Source organism: Anas platyrhynchos, chromosome 10 (genome assembly GCF_047663525.1).
Source record: "Anas platyrhynchos isolate ZD024472 breed Pekin duck chromosome 10, IASCAAS_PekinDuck_T2T, whole genome shotgun sequence".
Taxonomy (NCBI): Eukaryota; Metazoa; Chordata; class Aves; order Anseriformes; family Anatidae; genus Anas; species Anas platyrhynchos.
The window spans coordinates 6102278-6125750 of record NC_092596.1 but is presented as its reverse complement, the minus strand read 5'-3'; the positions used below and the strand labels follow the sequence as shown (position 1 = coordinate 6125750).

Below are 23473 nucleotides of genomic sequence, written 5' to 3'. Positions count from 1 at the left end.
GATTTGGGGGAAAAACAAGAGTACCTGCCAGAACAAGTAATTAGTCCCGCATAACAGTATTTTAGGCACCTCATGGTTGGTTAGGTTATTCAAGGGAGAGCAGATTAAAAATCCAGGAAAAGCAAGTACATTTGGAGAGCAGCATCAGATACTGGTGTTGGATATGGCAGGGAAAGCTGCATCCTCAGGAAGGACATGGTCAGTGCAGCTCAGGTACATCACAAAATAAGGCTGTGTTGTTGTCCTCATTGTGCAGACAGAAAATGCTCAGGCGGATGCTCAGGCTGGCCAAGTGCCCTTCCCTCCCTCATCTCTCCTTGCCTCACGCCCTCAGCCTGGCTTGGCGAGGTCACGCAGCAGGTATGACAGAAAAGAGGTGACTTCAGCATCCTCCACTCTCCACATCACTGATTCTTTCCCTCACCTTCCTCTCTTCCTCTGCTAATGTAGCGCTTTTCCCTACAGCGCATGGAAGGCTTATTTCTATTTTTCCTTGCCAATTAAACTAAACTCCCAGCTGCATTGTGCACAGCTCTTACAGTATGTGCACTCCCTGCCTTTTCAAAATTGCCATTCCCAGACAAAGCATCCAGGCAAACTTCATTATCATGTAAGGACTTTGGGGAGAGGTCAATTAATCCCGATTCATCCCCGGAGAGCTGCGAGGTGGAAGCCTGTCTGAAGGTGTGAATAGCTGAAATAACTTGATTTTTTCACAGCCATGAAATGCACAAAGAATTCCTTGTGGGAAAGAGGCATGTGTGGAAAATAATACAAGATGAAAGAAGAGGAGAGCTAATGTACTGGTGACCTGAGGCTGGGGTTACTACTTGCCCAAGTGTGGTGTGGCAGGAGAGCATTTTTTCTACATCATCCATCTGTCACAAGGAACATAACAACTTGAAAGACCAGGAGAAAGAGAATGAGATGGCTGAAATGGAGTCAGCAATACTTCTTCAGCACCCTTTGCAAATATCACAGCTTACTATTTATTCTATTTATTATACAAGAATAGTGGAAGATGTTTTTCAAGCTTTTTATTTATTTATTTATTTATTTATTTATTTATTTATTTATTTGGTGATATGATTAATGGCCTTGCCTGATAGTGGGGGTATTTGGAGGCAGGGAATACCCTGGCCTTCTGGCAGTAGGAACAGTTGGATGTCTGCACTCCACCCGCCCCAGCTGGTGCTCTGAGGCACTGTGTGTTCACCCGTAAGGGGTGGGGACAGGGTATCTGCTCAGGGTTTTTATCCTTGCATTTTCACGGTAGATCTCTGGAACATCATTTGTGTCTGTCTTCTTTAGCGGGGTGTGGATAAGGATGTGCAGTGGCTGGTGGGGAATAAGCTGCATTGCTTTACCTTCAGTGAGATACCGAAATGCCTAATTTTAGTGAAATTCAGTCAGTTTAGGATCAGTGCTCTGCCAGCCAAAGAGCAAAGTAGCTGGAGCCCATCCAGACAAGATGCTGGTCAGCAGCAGGATTGTGGAAGGGGTCTGGAGCCTGCTCTCAGTGCACACTTATCACCGCGGGATGGGCTTTGTGCCTTGCTTTGCCCAAGTGGTTGAGTGTCTGTGATACACAGCCCCAGGAGGCTCCTGTGGCCATCTGCTTCTGGAGAACTGGGTCTCAATACACTAATCCATCCTTCTGTAACCTGTGAATTTGGGCTTTGTTGTCTTGTGTTCTTCTTTGGGAACATGAAGAGTCAAAAAAAAATAAAAAAGAAGAAAGTACAAGGCTGTTGCTTGCTCCTGTGAGCAGCAGCATCATTGCACATGTGTTTTCCTTCCGCCCTCTCACCTTTGGGCATTTATTCTCTCTCCTGTGTTTCCCTGGGCAGGGCTGGGTGACTGCAAAGATGGCAGCTCTTCCCCTTAGGTGGAAGCAGAGAGGAGTGTGCGTTACTTGTGGTTTTTAATTTGTTTGTGTACCTCTAGTATACTGTTTTTAGCTATTTTGATAATTACATGGAGCTTTTTTTCCCTTCATATGCTTTAAATCTTAACACGAATCCTTAAAACCACTGGTGATTTTTCTACGCAGTGAAGAACTTCCTGACAGGAACCATTTGAGAGCACAGCAAATTTCCCAGCTGCTTTCACCTCTGGTCCTCGCAGATCTGATGGTGAAACTACCTTGTAGACAGGTTCTCTGTAATATTTTAAAATATTGGATTTTCTTTCTAGATGTGAAATGATCTTTGTGCACGTAAATAGGTGTACAAACACATACACATGTACAGCCTTGCAGATATGCACTTGTGTGGACTTTCAGAGAGCCCTTTGTAGTGTTAGCTTGGGCTGTGGAACCAGACAGCTGAAACATCTGACTCCTCTATATATTTTTCCTGCAACTCTCAAAATTTAGGAGACTTCTTGGTTGTGTTAAATAACGTCTTGAAAATAATGTACTTCAAGGTTCACAGTTTTCTTTGCCTGGTGTCACTGTGTGATGCCACAGCCTGTCCCATTTCAGAAGTTACAGCTCAGAAAAAGGCTGATGGAAAGCTTTGGTTTATCTTGTATACATTTTCCCCTACCATTCTACCGTATAATCATCTATATTTCTATGAATAAAACTTCCTGCAACCAGGAGGACTGTGGCTGCAAGCAGAAGTCGCATGGCCTGGCTTACATGGGTAGAGTGCAGGGCTTGGCCCTAGACGTTGCCTTTAAGAAAGCTGACTGAGGTAAGGCTGTAGGAATGGCTGGAGTGAAGTTGGGCAGACATGAGATGGAGTTACTCATGTTACGTGTAGAATATGTGAGCTGAGAAACCCCTGAAGAGAGCTGTTCAGCTCACTGCAAGCAGTACACAGAAAAAGTGGGAGTGTGGAAGGATCAGTCCTCCTAGGGACAGGAGGAAACCGCACAAGTCACAAACATGCACACATGCAATCATGGGCTATTAGGCACCATTGCAAAAGCAAAATGTTGGAGGAATTGGTACAAAAAGTGCAATAAAATATGTATTAACACAATGAAATATGTATTGGAATGAATGCTAAGTGGGATAAGCGTGGCTCTCGGCTGAAACAAATCTGGCAGGCTCTAACTGTGGCTGATGGAGAAACCCCATTGCATGTGAGCCCGGTGCAGATGTTGGAGAGCTTCCACACTGTCTCACTGCACAAAGCACTCCTTCTATATGTTGAGGCCATGCTTCAAAGGGGAATTTAGCACCCTTTGATTTCCCCTTCAAAAGGCGGTGAGCTGTCGTGGCCTCCTGGAGAAGGACAAACTGCTACACAGGCTTTAAGCCATAAGGGAGGCCAGCCCAGAAAGGAAGTGTTTCGGATGCGTGCACACTGCGATGGTCTTTTCCATGGCAGCTTTTTCAGAAAGTAGGAGAGATGAAATGTTTTGTGTCACTCAATCCCATTCCCACATATTGAGAGAAGGCTGGGAAGACCGCAGCATGCCCCAGAAGGAGTTGTTCTGCTGTTAAAAGCCTTGGGCCCAGTTCTACCCTGACTTACCTCATCTTCAGTTTCACCAAAGGCATTGAAGTTGCACAGAGCATAACTGAGGCAATAGTTCTGGATCCTGCAGGAAGATGTGCGATCTGGAAGTGCAATGAAACTCCAGTGCTAAGGCTCCTTATCATCAACTCTTCAAATTGGTATGTTAGCGTTTGCAAAGGTCTCTGGCACAAAGGGCCGTAGGCTCTGAATACATCTCTGCCAAACAGGATCCCAGTGGGAGTGAAGCTCCAGGGCTCTTGTGGTCACGTTTCTCAGGAGCTGTTTACAGTTCAGGCCATAATCCTATTGTAACTATTACTATTCAGTCATATTCCTTCAAAGCATCAGGGAAAGTTTTCCAGACAGATTAATCGCTAATGAATTTGTAATCTGGCTTTGATCACTCATTCCTTTTGAATGCTGGTAGGTGGAGTTTACATGCCAAGATTTTCCGAATAATGAAGATGCTGCCTCTTAGGATCCTTTGGAATTAATGTTTCAAATTTGGATCTAATATGTATGCTGGGCTCCTAGAGCTGTTTTTCTCTTAACTTACAGTTGAGAAGACACTTTGGCAAACTGTACAGATCTGCAGGCTTCCACATGCACCTAGTGATATAAAAAGCAAGATTCCCTCTGCTTTTGGGGGAAATTGAAGCAAATAGGCAGAAATACTTGCAAGGCAGACAGGCTGTTATCTGAGGAGTTTGAGCAAATGGCTCTTGAAAGTGACTGACAGAGGTTCAGTCTCTAATCCTTCTCCATGTAGGTTTACAGCACTGAAACCTTTTGCAATGACAGCAGCATCTGACATTGAATACCCACCAAATAATTACGGTCACCTTTGACACAGCAAAGTATAAATCTCATTTCTGTTGAGGCATAAACATCATAATACTGTCTGTACTATAGCTAAAGGCTGTGTAAATTGTAAGTAAAAGCATTTCATATAAATTAATCTTCATTAGGAATATAATTATGTCCACACACAAATTGCTTCAGTGTAATTGTCACAGTTGTAAATAACTAGTTGTATTAACCAGCTTTTCTTCAGGGATAAACTAGGTTTATAAACTGTTTTAGAACCAAATATCCTTGTCTCCACATGCTGTAGAGAGGCGCCAGCTTACACATTCCCCATGGCTCCAAGTAAGTCCTCATGAAGAGGTGAAGGGATATTGTCCTGGCAGTTCAGTAAGTCATGACAATCCGGTTGTAGAGAGCCATACTCAAAGGTTCTCCACACAAAATGGATCAGACCTGAATTTCCAAGGGACAGAAGTGTTTTAATCTGGACTGGCACCTGTTTCAGCTTTGTCCCTGTTTTATACCATGAGAACTTATGGGAAAAGTCTACGTCTTATACAGATGTCACTTTCTAATCAGGGTACCAATGAGATTTGTGCGTGGACATTGCTGTCCCGATGCCCACAGGGAAAGTGCCCGTTGCAGAAGCCTGGAGCTATGTCCTGTCATCAGCAATTCTCTGGTGGAGACGGGCTGATGTCTTCCACTGGTCAGGTGGCATCAACCAATAAATTACTGTAATTTTTTCCTTCAGATCTCTTGATTGCTCTTGGGGGTTAGGGTCTGATCCAATGCATGTTGAAGTCAGTGGGGAATTTTCCCACTGACCTCTGCGTGATCAGAATTGTACCTGCTGCAGAGGAGTGAAGAATGTGATGCATGTTGGATTCTGCTGAGAGCAATCTGACCTGAATCTAAAGAGACTGAGAGTAGCTGCTGCAAGACTGAGCTTAGGAAAGGAATGATTTAGTCTTCTTCACTGCCTTGGGAAGCAATGCCATGAATGAAAATGAAATGAAATGTATGAAAAAAAAAAAAAGTATAAAATGAAATAGCGCTTGGGAGATGTGTAAAAAATAGTCTTAAGTGGACACAAATGCTTGAAATGGGTGTCCTAACAACATAGTTTAAAAGTAGAAGCTTCTAACTGTTGTGAATGATCTTCCCAAATAATCTGTGCTATTACTGCTAATTGGCATAAATCTTACTCATAATACCCATAGCAGAGATTTGCACTGAATCCATTGCTAATCCTGTAAATTTAGGAGTTTGATAAAGTTTGTTGCTCGGGGCATTGCTAATTTTATTGTCATGCTTCCATTTGCTATCATTCATTAACCCTGAAATGGCGAGTTGGTCTGCATACACAAATGAGAAACCAGTAGTCATCTTCTTAGCAGCTATAACCTTGAGCAGAAAATGACAATAAAATGAATACCTATACAGTCTAAATATAATGCCTCCTCATGTGTGTCGGTATGCTACCTGCTGAAAAAGGGCCAGGTCCTCATCAGCATGTGCAAAATTAAGTCCAGTACAAGGAAATTCTATATTGGATGACATTATTTTTCATATGGCTTACTACTATACCCCAGGCACCACGATATGTAATACTACTGCTCCTGGCATCTCGTTGTCTTATTCATTTAAAAGCATGTATGTCATATTGTTTAAACTGTGCACAGTTATTAGTGCAGCTACCAGACACTGCCAGCATGATGTCTGGGACTCAGACCTGACCATCTGACTCACTGGGTAAGTTCTAAGACCAAGTTCTGGCACTACAGTGGATGAGACATCCATCAGCAGTATTACAGGAGATGCAAAAGACTGAGTAAGCACCGCTAGGGTCTCTTCACATGTGTCTAAGGCAGAATCAGTGTATCATTGGGGCAAGGAGGAAAGGCTTGCAATATTGATGCCTTATTTTTTAGTTGATATATGTAAGGAAGGCACCTTAAAGAGGTTTAAAGAGACGATGATTTGGTCCGTATTTTCTGTTTGCATCCCAAAGAGAAGAAAAAAGAACATCCAACTGTTCAGGGAAAGATTGGAATCTTGATCTGCCAACCATTGGCCTAAACTTTACACCTAAGTGCCACGATAACACTGAAATCCACCTTTTCGTATGAGTCAACGTCATTCTGTGACACAGCACTTACACGATCACTTGGTAATCTTTAAATAATTGCATACTGATACAGTCTGGGTCTGGTTCCAAAAGAGAAGTTTGGATGCAAAGTAGCTTCTCCCTAAACTGATGGTAACTGGAAGAGTTGAGCATGCACAGTGCTACCAGGAAGCTCTGCCCTAGGGAGCTGCCCGCTGCTCTTCCAGAGCCCTGCAGCTCCTGAGCAGCATGGTCCTACACCCGGCAGGGCCTCCATGCAGAACAGGTCGTGTGTGCCAGAAGGTGATTTCCACGGCCAAATCAAATAAAAACGTGACTTAATGCCACATGTGAGAGGGTTACACAGTTACAGAACCACATCAGGTTACTAGGGAAAATGATTGAGTAGAATTTCTTTCATACAGGTCAGCTTGGATAAGAAAATTTAATACTTCCCTAGTTATTGCAAAAAAGTGCAAATTAGTAGCTGAGAAAAATATACTGTTTGTTATTTGAGGCAAATCTTCAAAGCTTTTATTTTTTTTTTTTTATTTTTTTTTTCCTCCAAGAAAGCTCCTCGGAACAAACAAAAACCATACAATGGTGTGCATTATGTATTCTCTCGAGTAAAGAAACAAAATATTTAGACTGGACTACAAACAGAAAACCATTTTTTTAAATTACTTCAGCATGTTTGAGTTCAAGACAGCAGAGCAAAAGAAAAATGCTTGTTAAATCACTCTAGTGTGCACATATCATGGTAGATTTGATGTTCCAAGAATTGACTGCACCAGCATGTTAATTGTCAGGATATGATAGATTTTTTTAAAGGATATTCTGGTGTTGCCTTATTTGGTCACAGATGCTTTACTGCTTCTTGGTACAGAGGGAGAATAAGGGAAAGAAAAAGGGCAGTTGGATTAGCACAGTGACATCTTGGTGAACTAGCACCACGTTCCCTATGGAAATCTATCTTCTGGGCTGAACAGTATTTCTTCAGAGACAAAAAAATTGCCAACATATTGTAGGAGGGCTCAAAGAGCTGGTCTTGTTACAATTACCTCTCTGCTTATTCCTGCTTTCACATGCTTCAGAGATGCTGTGTATCTGTAGTTCATTTTAAAACCAACTGGAATCACAGACGTTCAGTATTTCTTAAAAAAGCCCAGCCTGTGCTGTCTGGACTGGGTGTTTATTAGAGTGCTGGAGCAAATTGAAAGCACACTGCTCTGGGTATAGGGATCTCCTCAGGAGAGGCTGATGTTGCTGGATTACCTGTCAAAAATGATCAGAGATGAAAGGGGAAGGGAGCAAAGGGAAGCTATAAAGCATTTGAGGGGGAAAAAAAGAAAAAAAAAAAAGTTCTAGAAGTGCCATCAGTATATTTAATCAGGGAATAAAGTCAGAGTGATGCTTTGTATAATTCTCCTGACTTCAGTAGATTTGTGCCAAGAGGTTTGCATAGCAGTACGGGTTTGGCCCTTTTGTTTACATTTTGTTCACATTTCTTTTCATAACTTTATTTTCAGTCTTTTTGCAGTATCTACATCTGAGTTTACGTGTGAGCACCATATCCACCAGGAACAGACAGGAAGCCTTGCTTCTTTCTTGGCATCCATAAGAAAATTACAATCAAAATTAAACAAAAAAATTACACATTATAACTGATATTAAGCTATCCCCAACCCTACCAAAAGATTATTTATTGTCTCTTGGTTTTAAGTGTCATTGCAAAGTTACTAGTCCCCACAGTCACAATGAGGAATCAGAATTGGTGCTTCAACCCAGAATTGTTGGGTCCATAAATGAGATCAGCAGCTGCCTCGACACCTGTAAGGAACAAGAGTTTCTTTCTTTTTTGGGGAGGTGAGGCTCAGCACACCAGGTCTGAGCAGGGGGAAATATCTGCAGTGCCTGGCCCTGGGAGGACAAGGGCTGCTGCAGCATGTGCTCTGTGCTTGTGACTGTCTCGCAGCAGCACCATGGTGCTGTTGAGGATGAACAGTCCCGTACAGTCCTTGGTAGTGGCAGTGGCAGCCGGGAAAAGCCCTGCATGGGCAGCTGCTGGGCTCATGTTCTTCACACCAGCAGAAAGGATCCGTTTGTCATGGAAATGACATAGTCAGTCTGGAGGGTTGAAGGATGAGGAAGAGATGGAGGGTGAATGATGTGTGGAGAGCTGATGAGCTCATGCAGCAAAGGAGAAGAGAGAGGAAAAAGTCCAGATGTGTTCTTTCTGTGGTTCAAATAAGAGAAGCAGTACCCAATTATCCCAGGCAGCGCACAAAGGGAATGTAAATGCGTATAACCATCTGCAGCTGATGTGTGAGCTCATGGAGGCACCCTGGCACCTGTAGAAGTGGAACTTGCTATTTCTGACAGATTGGGGAGGAAACAGATAGAGTTCTGCTTCCAAGTCTCTGGCTGTCTCCTGTTTCTTTTATCTTGCATCTCTTGGGGGGATCTTCCAGCAATTCCTTTTTAATTGCTTCAGCAGCTTACAACTCATTTTATGAGAAATACCAAGCAAATGTAATGGCTCTTGCATATTTCACAGAAGCAGAAATTAATTGCATCATAATTTTTAAAATTCCTTCCTGCTCCCCCTTCCTCCATCACATAATACTTTACTTTTTGAAAAGAAAGGTTATATATATATATATATATATATATATATATATATATATATAAGGTGTTTTGTCATCTACTGTTTTGTCACTGCTGAATGACAAAGATTCAGCCTGATGTGCAATACCTTCATTAAAATGATGTAATTCGAACAATACTGCCAAAATTAGCGTGGATCCATTGATACCTCTCCCAGGTGCCGTTAAGTTGGGGCAAGAATGCTTTAACCTTCAGCCTTTAGGAATCCCCTTGGTAAATCAATGGCATCCTGGGATCATCTCCAAATGAAATTTGCCTGCTACACAGCAGCAAGGAGACGTGAGAGGATTATAAAATAGGACTATTTTTCACTGCAGAAATGCTTGAACTCACTCCAGACAATTATGCAGCCTGCCATTTTACACATCATCTATTTCAGTATTCCTGCATCAATTATTCCATTAACATTACTGCATACTAGGCTAGAACTTGTCATTGGTCTGTAGAAATGGAAGGGACGGGACATATTTCAAATTAAAAGTAAAATAAAGAAAGCATTTTCATCTGAGAAGCTTTGAGACATTCATTTCAGCAGCATTGCTATATGTTCTCTACAAAGTATTTTTATCTCACAGCCTGCTTAACACTGTTAATTTCTACCCTAATTTGGTTTAGTTCAGAACATAATGCTGAATTTTCCATTACCCTTTTAGCTGTCAGCTGAATTGAAAAGACCTGGTTAATTAGAAAAAAATAATAGCTTTATCCAAAGATTAACAGAAATTAAGGTGAAAACAAAATTATGCCGATAGGGAGGACATATGCATTTGCTGTGATTTCAGGAAATCTCCCAAAACACAAAGAACATGTTCAGAATTATAATTAAGGAAGTTATTTTATCGCCCTGAAAGAACAGCTTGGTGGCAATTGTTACTTTCCTTTAGATTTAATGTAGCATCTGTTACAATTTAATTTTTAAAGGACACCATTTTTAATTCCCATTAATCTCCAAAATTAAGAGTGCAATAAGGATCCTTGCAAACATTGAAGTTTGACTAGTCAAAATGCCTTTTAAAGTCTTTTCAGAATATTTTAGCTATTGAGCAAAAGCTTCGATGCTTATGAGTGGGGTGAAATCCAAAGGCAGTGCTAATTAGATACAGAACCAGTTGCATCTTCTGGTCTTCAGAAATTATGTTGAGTTGGATCCATAGGCTGCAAATAAAGTTACAGCTGGAGGACAGGTCAATTTGGTCATTGTCAGGTTTGGAGATGTGTATTAGGAAGAATGACTTGAAGGTCCAATACTTCATATTTGTGTCTTGTTTTCATTAATGGTGTCTGCAGTGAAAATGTTTGCCTTTTGGCACCTCTTTTGGTGAGAAAGTATTTTGGATTTTGTGGAAGTTGAACAAAATGGAGGGGATCCTGTACAAAATATGAGCTCAGTGCCACAGCTAAGAATTAATTAACAGAAAAGGATTTTTTTCAGATATGATGGAAATAGCAGATGTGTTTTGAAAGCCTGTGTAGTTGGAGACCCCAAATAGCAGAAGTTGCAAGCAACCCAGTTCAGGCTGAGATACAGGTATGTGATGAGTTGAGTTGGCAGAGTAGTCTTGTCTGGTCAGAAAAGATTGTTAATTGCAACTAAGTTAAAACACATCTTCTTCAGGAAAAAATGTGCTCATTTGTTGCCATAATCCTAATCAACTTTTCACCACAAATGCCAGGGAAGACGAGGTTATCTGTAGTGAATTGTGCTAGTGTGCTGCTGCTGCTGCGCTAGGGAAGGCACAGACAGTTCAAAACCTGCTGCCTTCAGTGTCAGTGCTGATGCCTGACTTGAACTGAAGTGTCCTCCGGCTCTCCTGATGCGTTAATAATAATGGCAAGTCTGACACTGACTTTTCCCTAGTGCTTATTTTGGAAAGAAGTTACTGAAGTCAGCAGGACACACGGCAATGTCGAATAGTTGCAGTTCTCACAGAGAGGCTTCCTCAGTTGGTAAAACACATCCACTTGTTGCACGGAAACCAGATCTGTTGATATTAAATATGATTTCCTTTGTCACTCAGAGTGATTATCAAAGACAGAAATTCCTCTCTTTTGTCATATTACACCACATCACAGAGAGGCTGTTGGAACAAATCCTGCTATTTTGGACACCTGTGTAATCCTCTTCATTTTGCCATAACTTAATTCTGCCTGAAGGCACCGTGCAGGGCTGCTGTCCTCTGCTTCCATGGCTACACTCTAGGTGATAGTTAGGGAGAATGGGGTTGCAAGAGCAAGGGATGTATCCTCAGAAAAGGGAAAGACATAAATGAATCCGTTCTGTACCCCTGTGAAAGTTCATTTATAGCCACTATTGCTGCGGTGCTGGGCTGCAGGCCAGATCTGTACCCAGGTCGGTGAAAGCCCACAAAGAAATCTCTCTTGTAGCTGGCCAGTGTACCATACTTTGAAACATTTGGGCTGATAGTTAAGTTCTTGATGCATCTAACCATGGCATAATTAACTGGCAGAGGTATTTTTACATAGTGCTGGCTGGTAAGGGAAAGGAGACGGAGCAAGGAACATTTATATGACAATGAGGGATGGAAAAGACTCTTCTAGGGCACCCTTCAAGCGGTTAAGGAAAGCAGAGATGTCATAGTCTTTTAAGCAGGGTACACACACTGAGTGTGGGGATGGGAGCAGCTCTCTCAGAAAAAATAGTTTTACTCCCTCCTTCCCCAGCATCTTCCACACCTGAAAGTCAGCAGGCAGAGGGGTGGCTGTGAGGATGCTGCTGCTCACCTCTTCATGCACCGGGTAGGTGCTGCAGTCTGGTGTATGGAAATACGGCTTCCTGGGGACACGGGGATCAGTTGTGAGAGTAAGGAAGTAAGGCTTGGCTCTTGGTCTCCTCCAGCCCCTCAGAGCCTGCTTACAAGTGGTAAATGCTTGGCGTAGCTTTTCGTTCCTCTGGGCCTGCTGGGTGGCTAATGGTAATGTTATTTCTGTGTTCTCTGAAGATGGCGGGGTTGCTTGTGGGCATGCATCCAACGTATTCAATTCTGGTACATGGGTTTTTTGTCGTTGGGGTTTGTATTTTATTTATTTATTTATTTAGCCAGGGTGAGGATCTGTTTACCAGCTCCTCTCCATCACAATCGGTGCCATTGTGACAGCTAAAGAAAAACTTGCACAAAGCTGAACAGCCGCCTTTCTCTTTTATGAAGATATGCACAATAGGATCAGTAACAGCTATTGGTTTTTAAGAGCTTGTTTCTGGCAATCCCATTAACTGGAAATTTCAGCCCATTGGTTTTTCAGCCTGACCCTGAGCAGGTTGACAGACTCTCTGTGCCCCTTCTTTCAAGGCTGCCATTTTGAGCAGTGTTGCTCGACTTTGGCCATATAGTCATGCTGCTTCCAAAGTCCCTGATCCTTTATGGTTTTCTGACTGGAAGAAGGGTAATTTTTTAATATATTGGTGATTGCTGTGCTGCTCATGCCCCCGAACTGCACAGCACATTTGTCCTCAGTGTTAATACCCTCTTGAATGCAAGAACAAGCCTTTCTCCTAGGCAAAAAGAACCAACAGCCTGAATACATGTATCTGTTTCATAGTCACCTCCATATGTATGGGGAAAGGCGATAACAAACTAACCTTTCTTCCAGGGACTAATTGGATTTCACATGGTTTGGAAGCACCACTAATTCACCAGATATATTAAATTCAGCTTTAACATTCCTACTGGGTAGCTTGGCTACTGTCCTTCCCCCCTCCCCCGCATCCTATCCTATCCTATCCTATCCTATCCTATCCTATCCTATCCTATCCTATCCTATCCGATCAGATCCGATCCTATCCTATCCTTACTATTCCATCTTCAGTACTTAAACAAATATGCACCTTGTGCTGCAGCCCTTTTGAGAGCAACATTTCTTCTTGCATCAAGTCTTACAAGCTGCCACGTATGTACATGCATGAATATTTCTTCTTCCACTTGAATAAGTAGCACAAAATCAGTCCAAAAACTGTATGTTGGTTGGAAGCTGGTTTAGGTGCAATATAGCAAAATATACTCCATGTGGACATAAAGCACTCATAATCAACTTACTCCACTATGCAGCCTAATTAAGGGCATCTGCATTTTTCATCAATAAAAAGATGTTAAGTTGGAGAAATGAAGGAAAGGGGTGTAAAAATTCCCTCATGCATCAAAGAAAACATTTGATCATGCTGATTTGCCCAGAATTTTCTCTCCTGAAGGTGAAAAAGGAGGGGAAAAAAATCTATACAGAAGAGTTCATAGTTTGATTGAAACAAATGCAGGTTTAAATGTGAGCCCTGGGTCTCCGTGAATACAAAAGAAAGCTGAGGTTTCTGAGCAATGTTTAAAAAATGGAAATCTCACTGCAGCCCTTTATAGAGCAGACAAATTATGCATGCTGAAACCTAGATGATAGAGGTGATTTTTCCTTCCCCTCGTGATGTGCACTACATCGTGAAGGGCCAGCATGACCTTGGTCTCGACAGCTTTCTACATGGATGTTTGGCACAGCAGGGTTGGAAGAGCAGATGACAAAGACCCCTTTCCTTACTGCTGGGCAGCTCAGAGAGGGTCCCCAGAGACTGTGTAATATTGCACACGCATCCTTGGCATCGACTTGGGTATGCTGGCATGCTCTCGATCCATTTGTGGATGCCAACATCCATGCTTTTTCTGCATCTTTAAGCATCTTTCTATTGCTCATCCATTTTAAGCAGTATTTTTTTCCTAAAAGCAGATAAATAATTTTCTTTCTGTGAATGCAAATGTGGAATCTATTGAGTGGGTGTGTGCATACTTTAAAGAAGTAATTGAATTCAAACATCCCTTCTTTTTAAATGCAGGAAACCAGAATCTAATAAAATGTAAATCAATTTGGTGTCTGCTTTGGGCTTTCAGTCTTCAGACTGTTACCAAAAAAACTGTATTAAGTGCTGTGCATTCCAATATTAACATCTTTCTTTTCCATTATATCTGCTCAACCCCTTAAGTCATCAGAAATCTTATTCTTTCTGGCTGTGTGGTGAAGAGGTTGTCGGAGAAAAGAAAGCAGTTCATTTAAAGTCTACTCAGTGTGTCCATTAGTTCCTGATATTCACTCTGAAACATGACCTTGCTGAGCCTTCTTGTGGACAAGTCTGGATGTGTTCGGTTTCTGCATCACGCTTTGTTGATTGCAAGCACACCACTGATTAATTGTAAAGCATGGCAGCCTTTGTGACTTAGGACTTTGGTTTTTTGGACCTGAAATAAACATACCACTGCCAATTTGACTTGGAGTACAGGTCTTGGAGTATAAATAAGTCCATCAGATCTCCAGTTTGGGTTAAGAGAGAGTTTAAACAGAATTTAGATATGTTCTCAGCTCAGTTAACTCTCAGTGCCTGTTTAGCTGCTGGTCCAACATCCTCAGCTCCATCTGGCACTTGAGTGTTGAAAGAGAAAGGCCATTAGCAAGCATCTAAAATACATTGCCTTCAGCTGACAGGTGGTCAGGTGTGTTCAATCTTATAGCATTTAGCATAGCACCTCAGAAAAGAAAAGTATGTCTTCACTCCGTTCTGCTCTTGATAGGCTTTGAGTGCATGGCATGCAGATTGTCTTCTGTGGTCTTTCTGGTATTAAAGGGAACTCTTTCTGAAGGCAATTTTTACTCTGTTCTGAACTCTGGAGGCTTCTAAGCTGAAGTATCATGATGATTCAAAGAAAGCAAATAGACATCTCTGCTCTTTGAGCATAACTATTAGGGAACAATTTCAGCTTGCCTATGTACGTTCTGTTTTGCTATCTAAATCCTTAAACAGGAGGGTTATTACAGATAGAAGAGTTAGCCAAGTTTTTATGACCAAGGGAGAGGATCAGAGCTAGAAGTCTTGCCTTGGCCCTCACTTACCCTAAGACTTACGCAGAATCAAGTAGTTAAAGATAAAAATCCTTGAGACAGAAGACATTCAGCCCACGGGTCAGAGCTGTGGTGATTATTCCAAATCTCCTTTCCAGATCTCTGCTGGCCATTTAAGCAGAGGTCTTTGCTCATTCTGCGACGTAAGGAAGAGATGGAAAATCTGGGAGCAGGATTATGGACATAAATCACTGCTGTGAATAATCACTGGCTACAGTGTCTAACCATTTATCGTGCAGCCTCACCTGGTTCTGTCAGCTAAAAATAGAAACCTCTGATAATATGAAGATATTTCTCAGAAAGGTGAAAAAGACAGTGAAGTTAACCCTCCTGGTGATGTACTCCTCTTCAGACACATGCCCTGTGTTATTCTTGGCAAATGCTGGTGGCCAATCCAGGCTACCAGAAGCCTCCTGCTACAGAGCCAGCCACAGAAGCTGCAAAGCTCGATCCAGCAGTGAAAGCAACCAAAATGTGGTTGGAGCCTGTTACTGCTGTGACAATCTTCATACTGGTGGTAGGAGTGGCAGTGTGGGCAACCCATTAGCCATGCAGACACAGCAAACTCGGTCATTCTGCAGATTAATAATGGGAACAAAAGGTCCTCATAACACCCTTATAAAGCACAGGAGTTTTTGCACTGGTAGGTGACTCAGACTAAGGTTTTAAGCCTTTAGGTTATTGTTTCCTAATTGTTTTTAGTTATTTCATTTGTTTCTGAGTGATAATTTTGAAATACTTCTGCTGCCTCCTGGAGGATGGTAGAAATAGCTGGTTATTCTCAGCTGTGCACATATACCCTGCATATTTACTGCTCCTTTTCCAGGTGAACTCCGAATACCTACAGCATCAAGGGCATTGAAGCAAACCATGAGCTCACATCCAGGGAGATGTTTGAGGCAAGCTCCATTTTGTCAAAATCCTGATAAATAGTTCTACAGCTACTGTGGTAAAAGGAACTAGAAGGCTCAGCATCCCTCAGAAGGCCATATCTTTCCTTTCTGCAATTAAAATTGCTGCAGCAGACAGTAATGGAGTGTCACTGCAGAAATTCCCTCCTGGAAATCCTAGCTACATTGTCTGCTCAGGGAAGGTTTCTCTAATACAAGCAGAGGATTTCATTTAACGAGGAAAGAAACTATACTTGGTGAAAACGCAAGGAATTACGAGTAGTCTTGTGTTCCCTTAAATCTATTAATCTCTGCCAACTTCTATTTCTTCCCTTATATATACTATAAAATCTAAAAAAAATAAATCAAAACTTGACACAAAGAAAAAATTTACCATCAAATGTATTAGAAATAATTACTTTCTAAGAAATAAATTTGTGCCTCATCTACTGGAGTGTGAAGATTTAGCTTTCTTTATTGGCATTGCTTAAGCTGCAGGAAATGGACAGAAAACATTTAATGCAATATGATCCGTTTTATGTCAATATTATCTTTTTAATCCTGAATTGCAAATTAAAATTCCTCCTTTAAACAAAGGCATGGACATTCAGCTTGGAAACCAATGCCTTCTATTCTATCTACTGTAACTATACAGACAAATTTAATTCTCCATTGTAAATAATAATAATAAAGTGCATAGATTTTTTTAAAAATGTAAAACCAAAACCAAAATGTTAGTAATTTCATGGTTTCCAATGTCATTGCTAATTGTGCAAGGTAACAGTCATCAACAAAATCCTTATTTCCAGGTAGCAGCACAGGTCTTTGCACTAGCAGGCTGCTACCATTTTTCTGTCCTGTTTTAATGAATTCATAGCTAAGAGCAAGATGCAGCATATAAAAACAATGATTTTTAGCTTGTCCACTGGGATAAATTTTTCCAGGGTTTTCATGGTGTTCCAGGCTAATTATTGGATATAATTAGAACAGTTGATTAGGGTAAACTAAAGCAGAAAATGTACTTGTAAAATGGTCCTGACAGCCTGGGGAGAGACTTGTAGTATTCATTTTTATACTTTTTTTTTTTTTTTTTTCCTGAAAAAATACTTTTGAAGAATAGAGATCAGAAGATTTTTAGGGTTATTCTGGAGTCACTAAAAATCCCTGAGCCAGGTAAAGCAAGGCACAAGAAGTGGTCCATGCTGGCTAATGAAGTTTCCAATGGGTTGTCCCAGCAGAGCAGCTCGCAGTCCCTTTTCCCAGCTTAATGTCCCTCAGGGATATGTATCTAGGGTTTCCTCCAAATGTTTTTTCTTTTTCTATGCACACTGAGGCAAGCTGGCTCTGCTGCAGTAAGATCCAGCACTTCAGTTGCATATTTTCACGAACGAATTTTGTTCCAGCAGCTTTCTGTAGACAGTGATGTGTATGGAGCATGCTGCACGGACATACAGGATTGGTCAGGGATTTAAGTTTGCTAATCAAAAGGTAAATGGGAAATACCACACACGGTGAACAGAAGCAATGTGGCTATCTTAGAACTGCATGAAGGGACATTATTTTCTGAATTTTGCAATGTTTCCATTGTTTGATGAGAATAGGGTTAGTTTGTGGCTATCTTTTCCACCATATTATGGTGAGTTCTTAATAGTGAAAATTATGTCAGAAAATGAAAGGGAAATTAAATGAAATGTGAAACGAATACAGAAGTTATTGTTTCCTGAATATTAGGAGCACAACAAATAAGTTATCTAGTTCATTTACTAGCCTGAAAGGACAAGAATGAAACAAAGTGAAGTCTGCTTGACACGTAACCAGGTCTCTGTCCTTGTGCATGCTGGTAGCTTTCCATCGCATTTGGACCCTTGATCTGAAGGTTTCCTTGGTTGCCTGGATTTCCTTTTTGCTTGTGGTGGTCATGTGGAGCTCAAGGACAAAATACACACTTTGACTTGTGACCTGCAGATGGTGAAAGCGCCTCTGGATTCTTTCTGATTTTGTCTAAAAGGCTGTGAACTTGCTGAACCTTTCTGCTGTGATCCAGCTTTGCATGAAGTTTAAGTGTACAGCAGTTTTCCATACTGAAGGGTGAGCCAAGCAACCCACGAGTCTTTTCCATGGCATAGGTATAGCACTTAGCAGGCAGATGGGAACTCGTGTATTGAGCCAAACCCACTTATTTGCAAATGAATCAGTGCCATACACCCTTGGGGAGGACTGTAATAACAAATGCTGGTTTGAAATGTCATCTTTTCTGTGGGAAAATTCTCAATAGGTAATGTGTTAACTATTTTCAGCCTAATTTTAAGCAAATAGAAATTGGTATTCACTGAAGTCTGGAAAGAATATTCTATCTTTAACCAATGCCACAGCAGATTTCATCTTGCTCCATTCTGAACGTCACGCTGATGAGAAAAGGAGGTTTTTTCCCTCATGTTTGGCATTGTAAACAGAGCCTGCACTCTTAGGCAGTGCTTTAATTATACATTATATTAACCAGTGTGAAATACTGAGATTTTTAGGATAGCCAAAACCTTCTTTATATTTTATTTTTTAGAGTTTGAAATTAACTTTTCACAGTCCGGCTCAAACTGATCAGTAGATATGAAAATTTGACCTGTCTGCAGTAAGTTTCTCCAGTGCTCGCTCCAGTCCCTTGCAAAGCATCCTCTGTAAAGACCCCAGTGGGCAGACATCCCAAAGCACTGGGCTTCAGCTGTCAGGCTGATATCTCTGTTAGAAATGTTGATGCCAATCTTGCAGGCACTTGGAATGGCCTTGTGAAAAAGCTGAACTCTTTGTTTTTAAACTTCACCCCTTGGCAGTAGGTATGTGCTGGGCTCACCAAGGTGTGCAGATGTGCTGCTGGTGGGCTGCACCTGGCTGGCCGATGCTGGAGATGCCCCAGGTTGGTGTGCTGCTGGATGAGCATTTTTTCTACCTCCTGCCACAGTACTTAATCAGGATCTCAGGCTGAAGCTCAGGCCTGTCAACTGGGTAGAGGTACTTAGGTGTCTCTCCAGCCTGCGGAGGCAGTTTCAGGGCTGAACATACTTGCCGCTTGAACATTAAGGTTTTGTGTTTGGACTTTCCAACATTTTCTCAGTAGTGTTTTTCCCCCTCTTGAAAATAAGCGTTACTTTGCACTTCATGAGTTTTCAAAGCAGTCTGTGAAGATGGAAGAGCACCTGTCAGCTTGCCAGGAGCCTGATCAGATTTCTGCAAGATGCCGATGACAAGTCTGGCTGTTAAAGGTTCTCTGCAAAGAGCAATGTCTTTGCACTAGTCCTTGCATGGAGATGACTTGAATTAACTTTCAGTACTGGAGCTTACACAATATCATTAACATGAGTTAATGTGTCATAACTGCTGGCTCCAGTGGCATTACCATTAACATAGTTATCTTGCTGCTGTTGTGTAATTGCATCCATTATTTCACTGGCAATTGTGCAAATTACCATGACTGTAACTGTGTAAATATCTGAATTGCTCATTCACAGAGCAGCACCTAGAAAAATGGATGTTGAACAGCCACCAGCAGTACTGTCCTGGCTGATTCAAACAGGGCACAGCTGGACTCCCAGCTTTTCAGGCCAACCAGCACACAAGTGGTAGAGGGATGTGGGAGAGGAGGGAAAGACAGGTGTTATTAAGGTCTCCTGACCAGCTCCATAGCTATCTGCAGGTTCAAACTACCTGCTTGAAGCGCTAATGGTGTTGAAGTGGAGACATCTTCTGTAGTGTGCCCAACTACTCTTTCTCTTCTTTGCAGACCTTGAGTTTTTGGCTGTGTTGGTATTAAGAGACTCATCAGCATAGGCAGTGGTGTCACAGCCTTGCCTACCAACCCTGTGAGGGGTCACCCCTGCTTCTTATTGTAGAAATAGCTCAGGAATGCTTGGACAATTCATTAGGATGATTAACGTAGCCTGTCAGCTCCCGAAAGGATTAGAAATGCCATACTTCATTGGATTTTGCAGGGTATTTGGGATCCTTTTCCTTCTTCTTCTACTTTTTTTTTTTTTTTTTTTTTAATTACATTGTTCTGCTTGACTTGCCCAGAGAAGCTGTGCTGTGCACCAAGGAGCGCATTAGCATGGGATGGGGAAACAGCGGAAGGGCAGTGCCCTCCTGTTTAAATTAAAGCTGAGCCACATCAGAATGTTGCCAATTAAAAATAAAATGAATGACTTTGCTCTCTCTGTAGGTGACCTGTCTCCACGATTTCTTTGGGGATGATGATGTGTTTATCGCCTGTGGTCCAGAAAAATTCCGCTATGCACAGGATGACTTTTCTCTGGATGAAAGCGGTAACATTAAACACACACTACTCTCCAGTCTGTTTTTATTTGATTACAATTTATTTGATTACCGTTCAGTTGCTTGTAACAGATAATAATGCTGCATGCTTTTGTTCTGTTCTTTAAGGCCTAGTACATGGTATTCAACATCCTTTCATGATACTAATACAGTCAGTGGATATTTTAATTAGGCAAACATTGACTGAGATACTCCATGTCAAAGTAGGTGGACTGCTACACTGTACCATTACTTTGATATTTATTACAAAGTCTGGTCTTGTATATCCTTTAAACTTTATCCAGTTGCAATCAGATGAAAATATTTTTCTTGAGAACTAAACAGTAGAAGAATAGTCTCTACTTTTCTATTTGAAACACATACCCACTGTTTGTCAATCTTGTCCTTAGGTGTGCTGGTGAATATTAAAAATGAGAACAAGCACAGTTAAACAGAAAAATCACTCCCTCTACTTCTTTCTTCTGCTGATTCAAAAAACAGAGCAGTAATTCCCTTGTTAGATGGGACCGGGACGGCACCGTTATTTGTCCCTGTTATGATTGTAACCACAAATCTGTAATAATGTGAGACTCTGTGATGAATTAAAACATTAAATATTTGATTTCACAGAATATACAGAGCTTGCTTGTAGGAGTTACCACCTTCCCTACCTGGCAACTGTATATACCAACAGCACAGGGTGTCAGCTGGTGCCAGTGAGTGCAGCAAGTCAACAAATGCAGCTTTGACTATTTAAATTAGAAGAAAATGTGGTCTCCAAACATTCAGACTTATTTCTGAAAGCTTGTAGGTATCCTGTGTAGGGAGCAGGACCTACATGCTATCTTGTATGCTACAAACTGGCTCAGCACCGAAGACCAAAGAGAGCTCTTGCTGTATACCAGGAGGTAAAGCAGCTTCTAATGTTCAAACACCACATTTTTATGACTTCTTAGCAAGACCAATTTTATTTGACACTGGTACTTCTCACCTGTGTACTCCAGATGAACCCATTTGGTGGTCTTGGGTATTTCAGTGCTTCCAAGCTTCAACTGAAACTTTGCAGACAGAGAGCTGTGTCAGGCTGGAGGAGTGATCTGTAACGTGAGCTTCATATTTTATTTTAACGTTCTGCATTTGAGTCAGCTCCATGGGGAGTCCCGCACTGTAAAACAGATTGCATGCAGTCCTAGCAGAACAACTTGATGGAAAGCCCAGCTCTCTGCCTACACTCCTGGTTTCTGCTAATTTTTCCAGCTTGGATTTCTCTAATAAAAATAAACCAAGCTTGCTGTTGGGCTGGCACTGAGCAACTGCAGCTCTCCGTTTTATTTTCAGGGGGGTGGGGGTGCCCTGCACCTCTCAAGAAACAGATGAGGAGCCATTAGCCAGCAGCGTTTTCCCATTATCCGCTCATCATCCTTCCTTGTTATGAGTCAGATGCTGCAAGGAGAAGCTGAGGTCTTACAGATGAATGTCACTTATTAAAATTTCCTCTGTCACGGGTACTTTTTCTTGCCTGTTTGGATGGCAAGCACTTGGATTGCTGGCTTTTATGTTCACTCTGGCAGGACATCAGGAAACAAAACGAGAAATACCGTAAGAGCAGATTATGTCATCTTTTTCCTCCTGACTGCCCACCACAGCTTCTGCCCTATAATCCCTTTTGCTGAGCACCTTCCAGATGCTGTTGCTCTGTTTCATTCATACCCGCTGGTTTCAGTATCAGCACACTGAAATCTCACCCCCATGATGTTAAGAGGCCTGTTTATACTGATGTCAGCACAATCAGATCCCCACATTTACTACCTTGTTTCAAGATGTACAAATGCCCAGTAATTGCCTTTGGTGTACTGGCACTTGCCAATGGCTGAGCTGGAGAAATCCCTCCGTCAGCTTTTCTGTGCTGGAAAATGCAAAGCTGAGTTTCTTTGAATTACTCCTTTGGGGAGAAAATAAATCTGGATTCTCTCTTGGAAGGAGGCAACATAAAGTATTTTCCCTTTTTAGGATTATATTTACGGAGTAATTCAGGTGACTAAAAACTGATGTTTCACACCCTTTTAATCTCTCTTGGTTTCTGAGAACCTGTATCTGACTTACAGATACCACACAGGGGCACCTGGAAACTCACTCTACCCCTGTGAGGCACCTCACATAGCATTTGCTGCCTTGGTCTGGGCAAAAGAATTGCTCTCTGAGATCCAAACGTTGCATTGTTTTTGTTACACAGCTATGTGTAAGAGCCATAACAAATATTACTTCTCGAGTGCCCAAAGATGATTTTTTCCCATGTTTTGGTCTGGCTGATTAATACCAGGAACAGTAATTTGCACACTCTCCTGAGTGGCTATCTCACAGTGCCTCATCAAACATGATTATTTAGTACCAAGGAGAAATAGTCAACTTCTCCCACCATCATTTCTCCTATACATGTTTAAAAAATTGTGATGTATCTGTTCTGAAGCCCTAGAAGCCTTTCTGTAGCATCATCTTTAAGAAGTGAGGTACTTCAGGGGAGAAAACAGAAACAAAACTCAATTATTTTTAACCTAACTTACAGTTTACAAATTCTATTTAGTAGGAGAGAGAATAAACTTATTGTAGGTTTAATTATCACCATGCAATATCTCTGGAGCACAGGGAATCATCTTCTCACATTCTTGTACTGCATGACCCAACATCAAACTCTCCCACAAACCGTCTGGAAGAAAAAGAGACTGGCTTTTGACTGTCTGAAAATGAGGAAGGCCTGGGGAAAAATTTAGGGCAATTACATGTTCATAGATATTCTGATATATAAATAAATAGCACATACATTTAGGTCAGACAACTTGTTTTCGGTTGACCAATTACTGATCTGCCTTGTACTGCGTTTGTTCATTCCCATCAGGGAATGCAGTCCAGGGGATTCTCAGTCCAGCCCATGCATGCTGAGCTGAACTTCCCAATGAAAACCTGCATGTATGTGGAACATCTAATTCACTTGTAAAAAAAAACACTGTTTTTCACAGCCTGGTGAAGACAATCTGTTGTAGGAGGTTAAGTGAGACCAGTTAGCGTTTGATAAAAAAGGGAATTCCCTTTTTATTGCCACCATCCTAACTGAGTAAAGTTAGCTTCAAGGATGGCAAAGTTCTTTTTCTACGAACTCTCTATGTAAATAAATCTTGGTTTTGAAGATCTGACATGCCTGAATTCCTGGGACACACGTGAGTTTGTCAGCATTTAGTTTAGAAAACACAGTCTCATCTGCTGTTACCTTTAAGCACATAAATCTACTAGATTTTTTATGTAAACCTCTCAGAAAGGGATGACTGGTCAGGACCGAGGACATGTTC

General features: G+C 41.5%; 1 protein-coding gene across 11 annotated transcripts in view; it reads left to right on the top strand.

The window, feature by feature from the left end:
• The window catches only part of DCX (doublecortin), a 100228-nt gene that overhangs the window by 51078 nt on the left and 25677 nt on the right, over positions 1-23473 (top strand). For all 11 annotated transcript variants that reach the window (XM_072042796.1, XM_013095502.5, XM_021269313.4 and 8 more), the window contains one exon: positions 20041-20143. In XM_072042796.1, coding sequence (XP_071898897.1) covers positions 20041-20143 — 103 coding nt within the window. The remainder of the gene's footprint in view (positions 1-20040; positions 20144-23473) is intronic.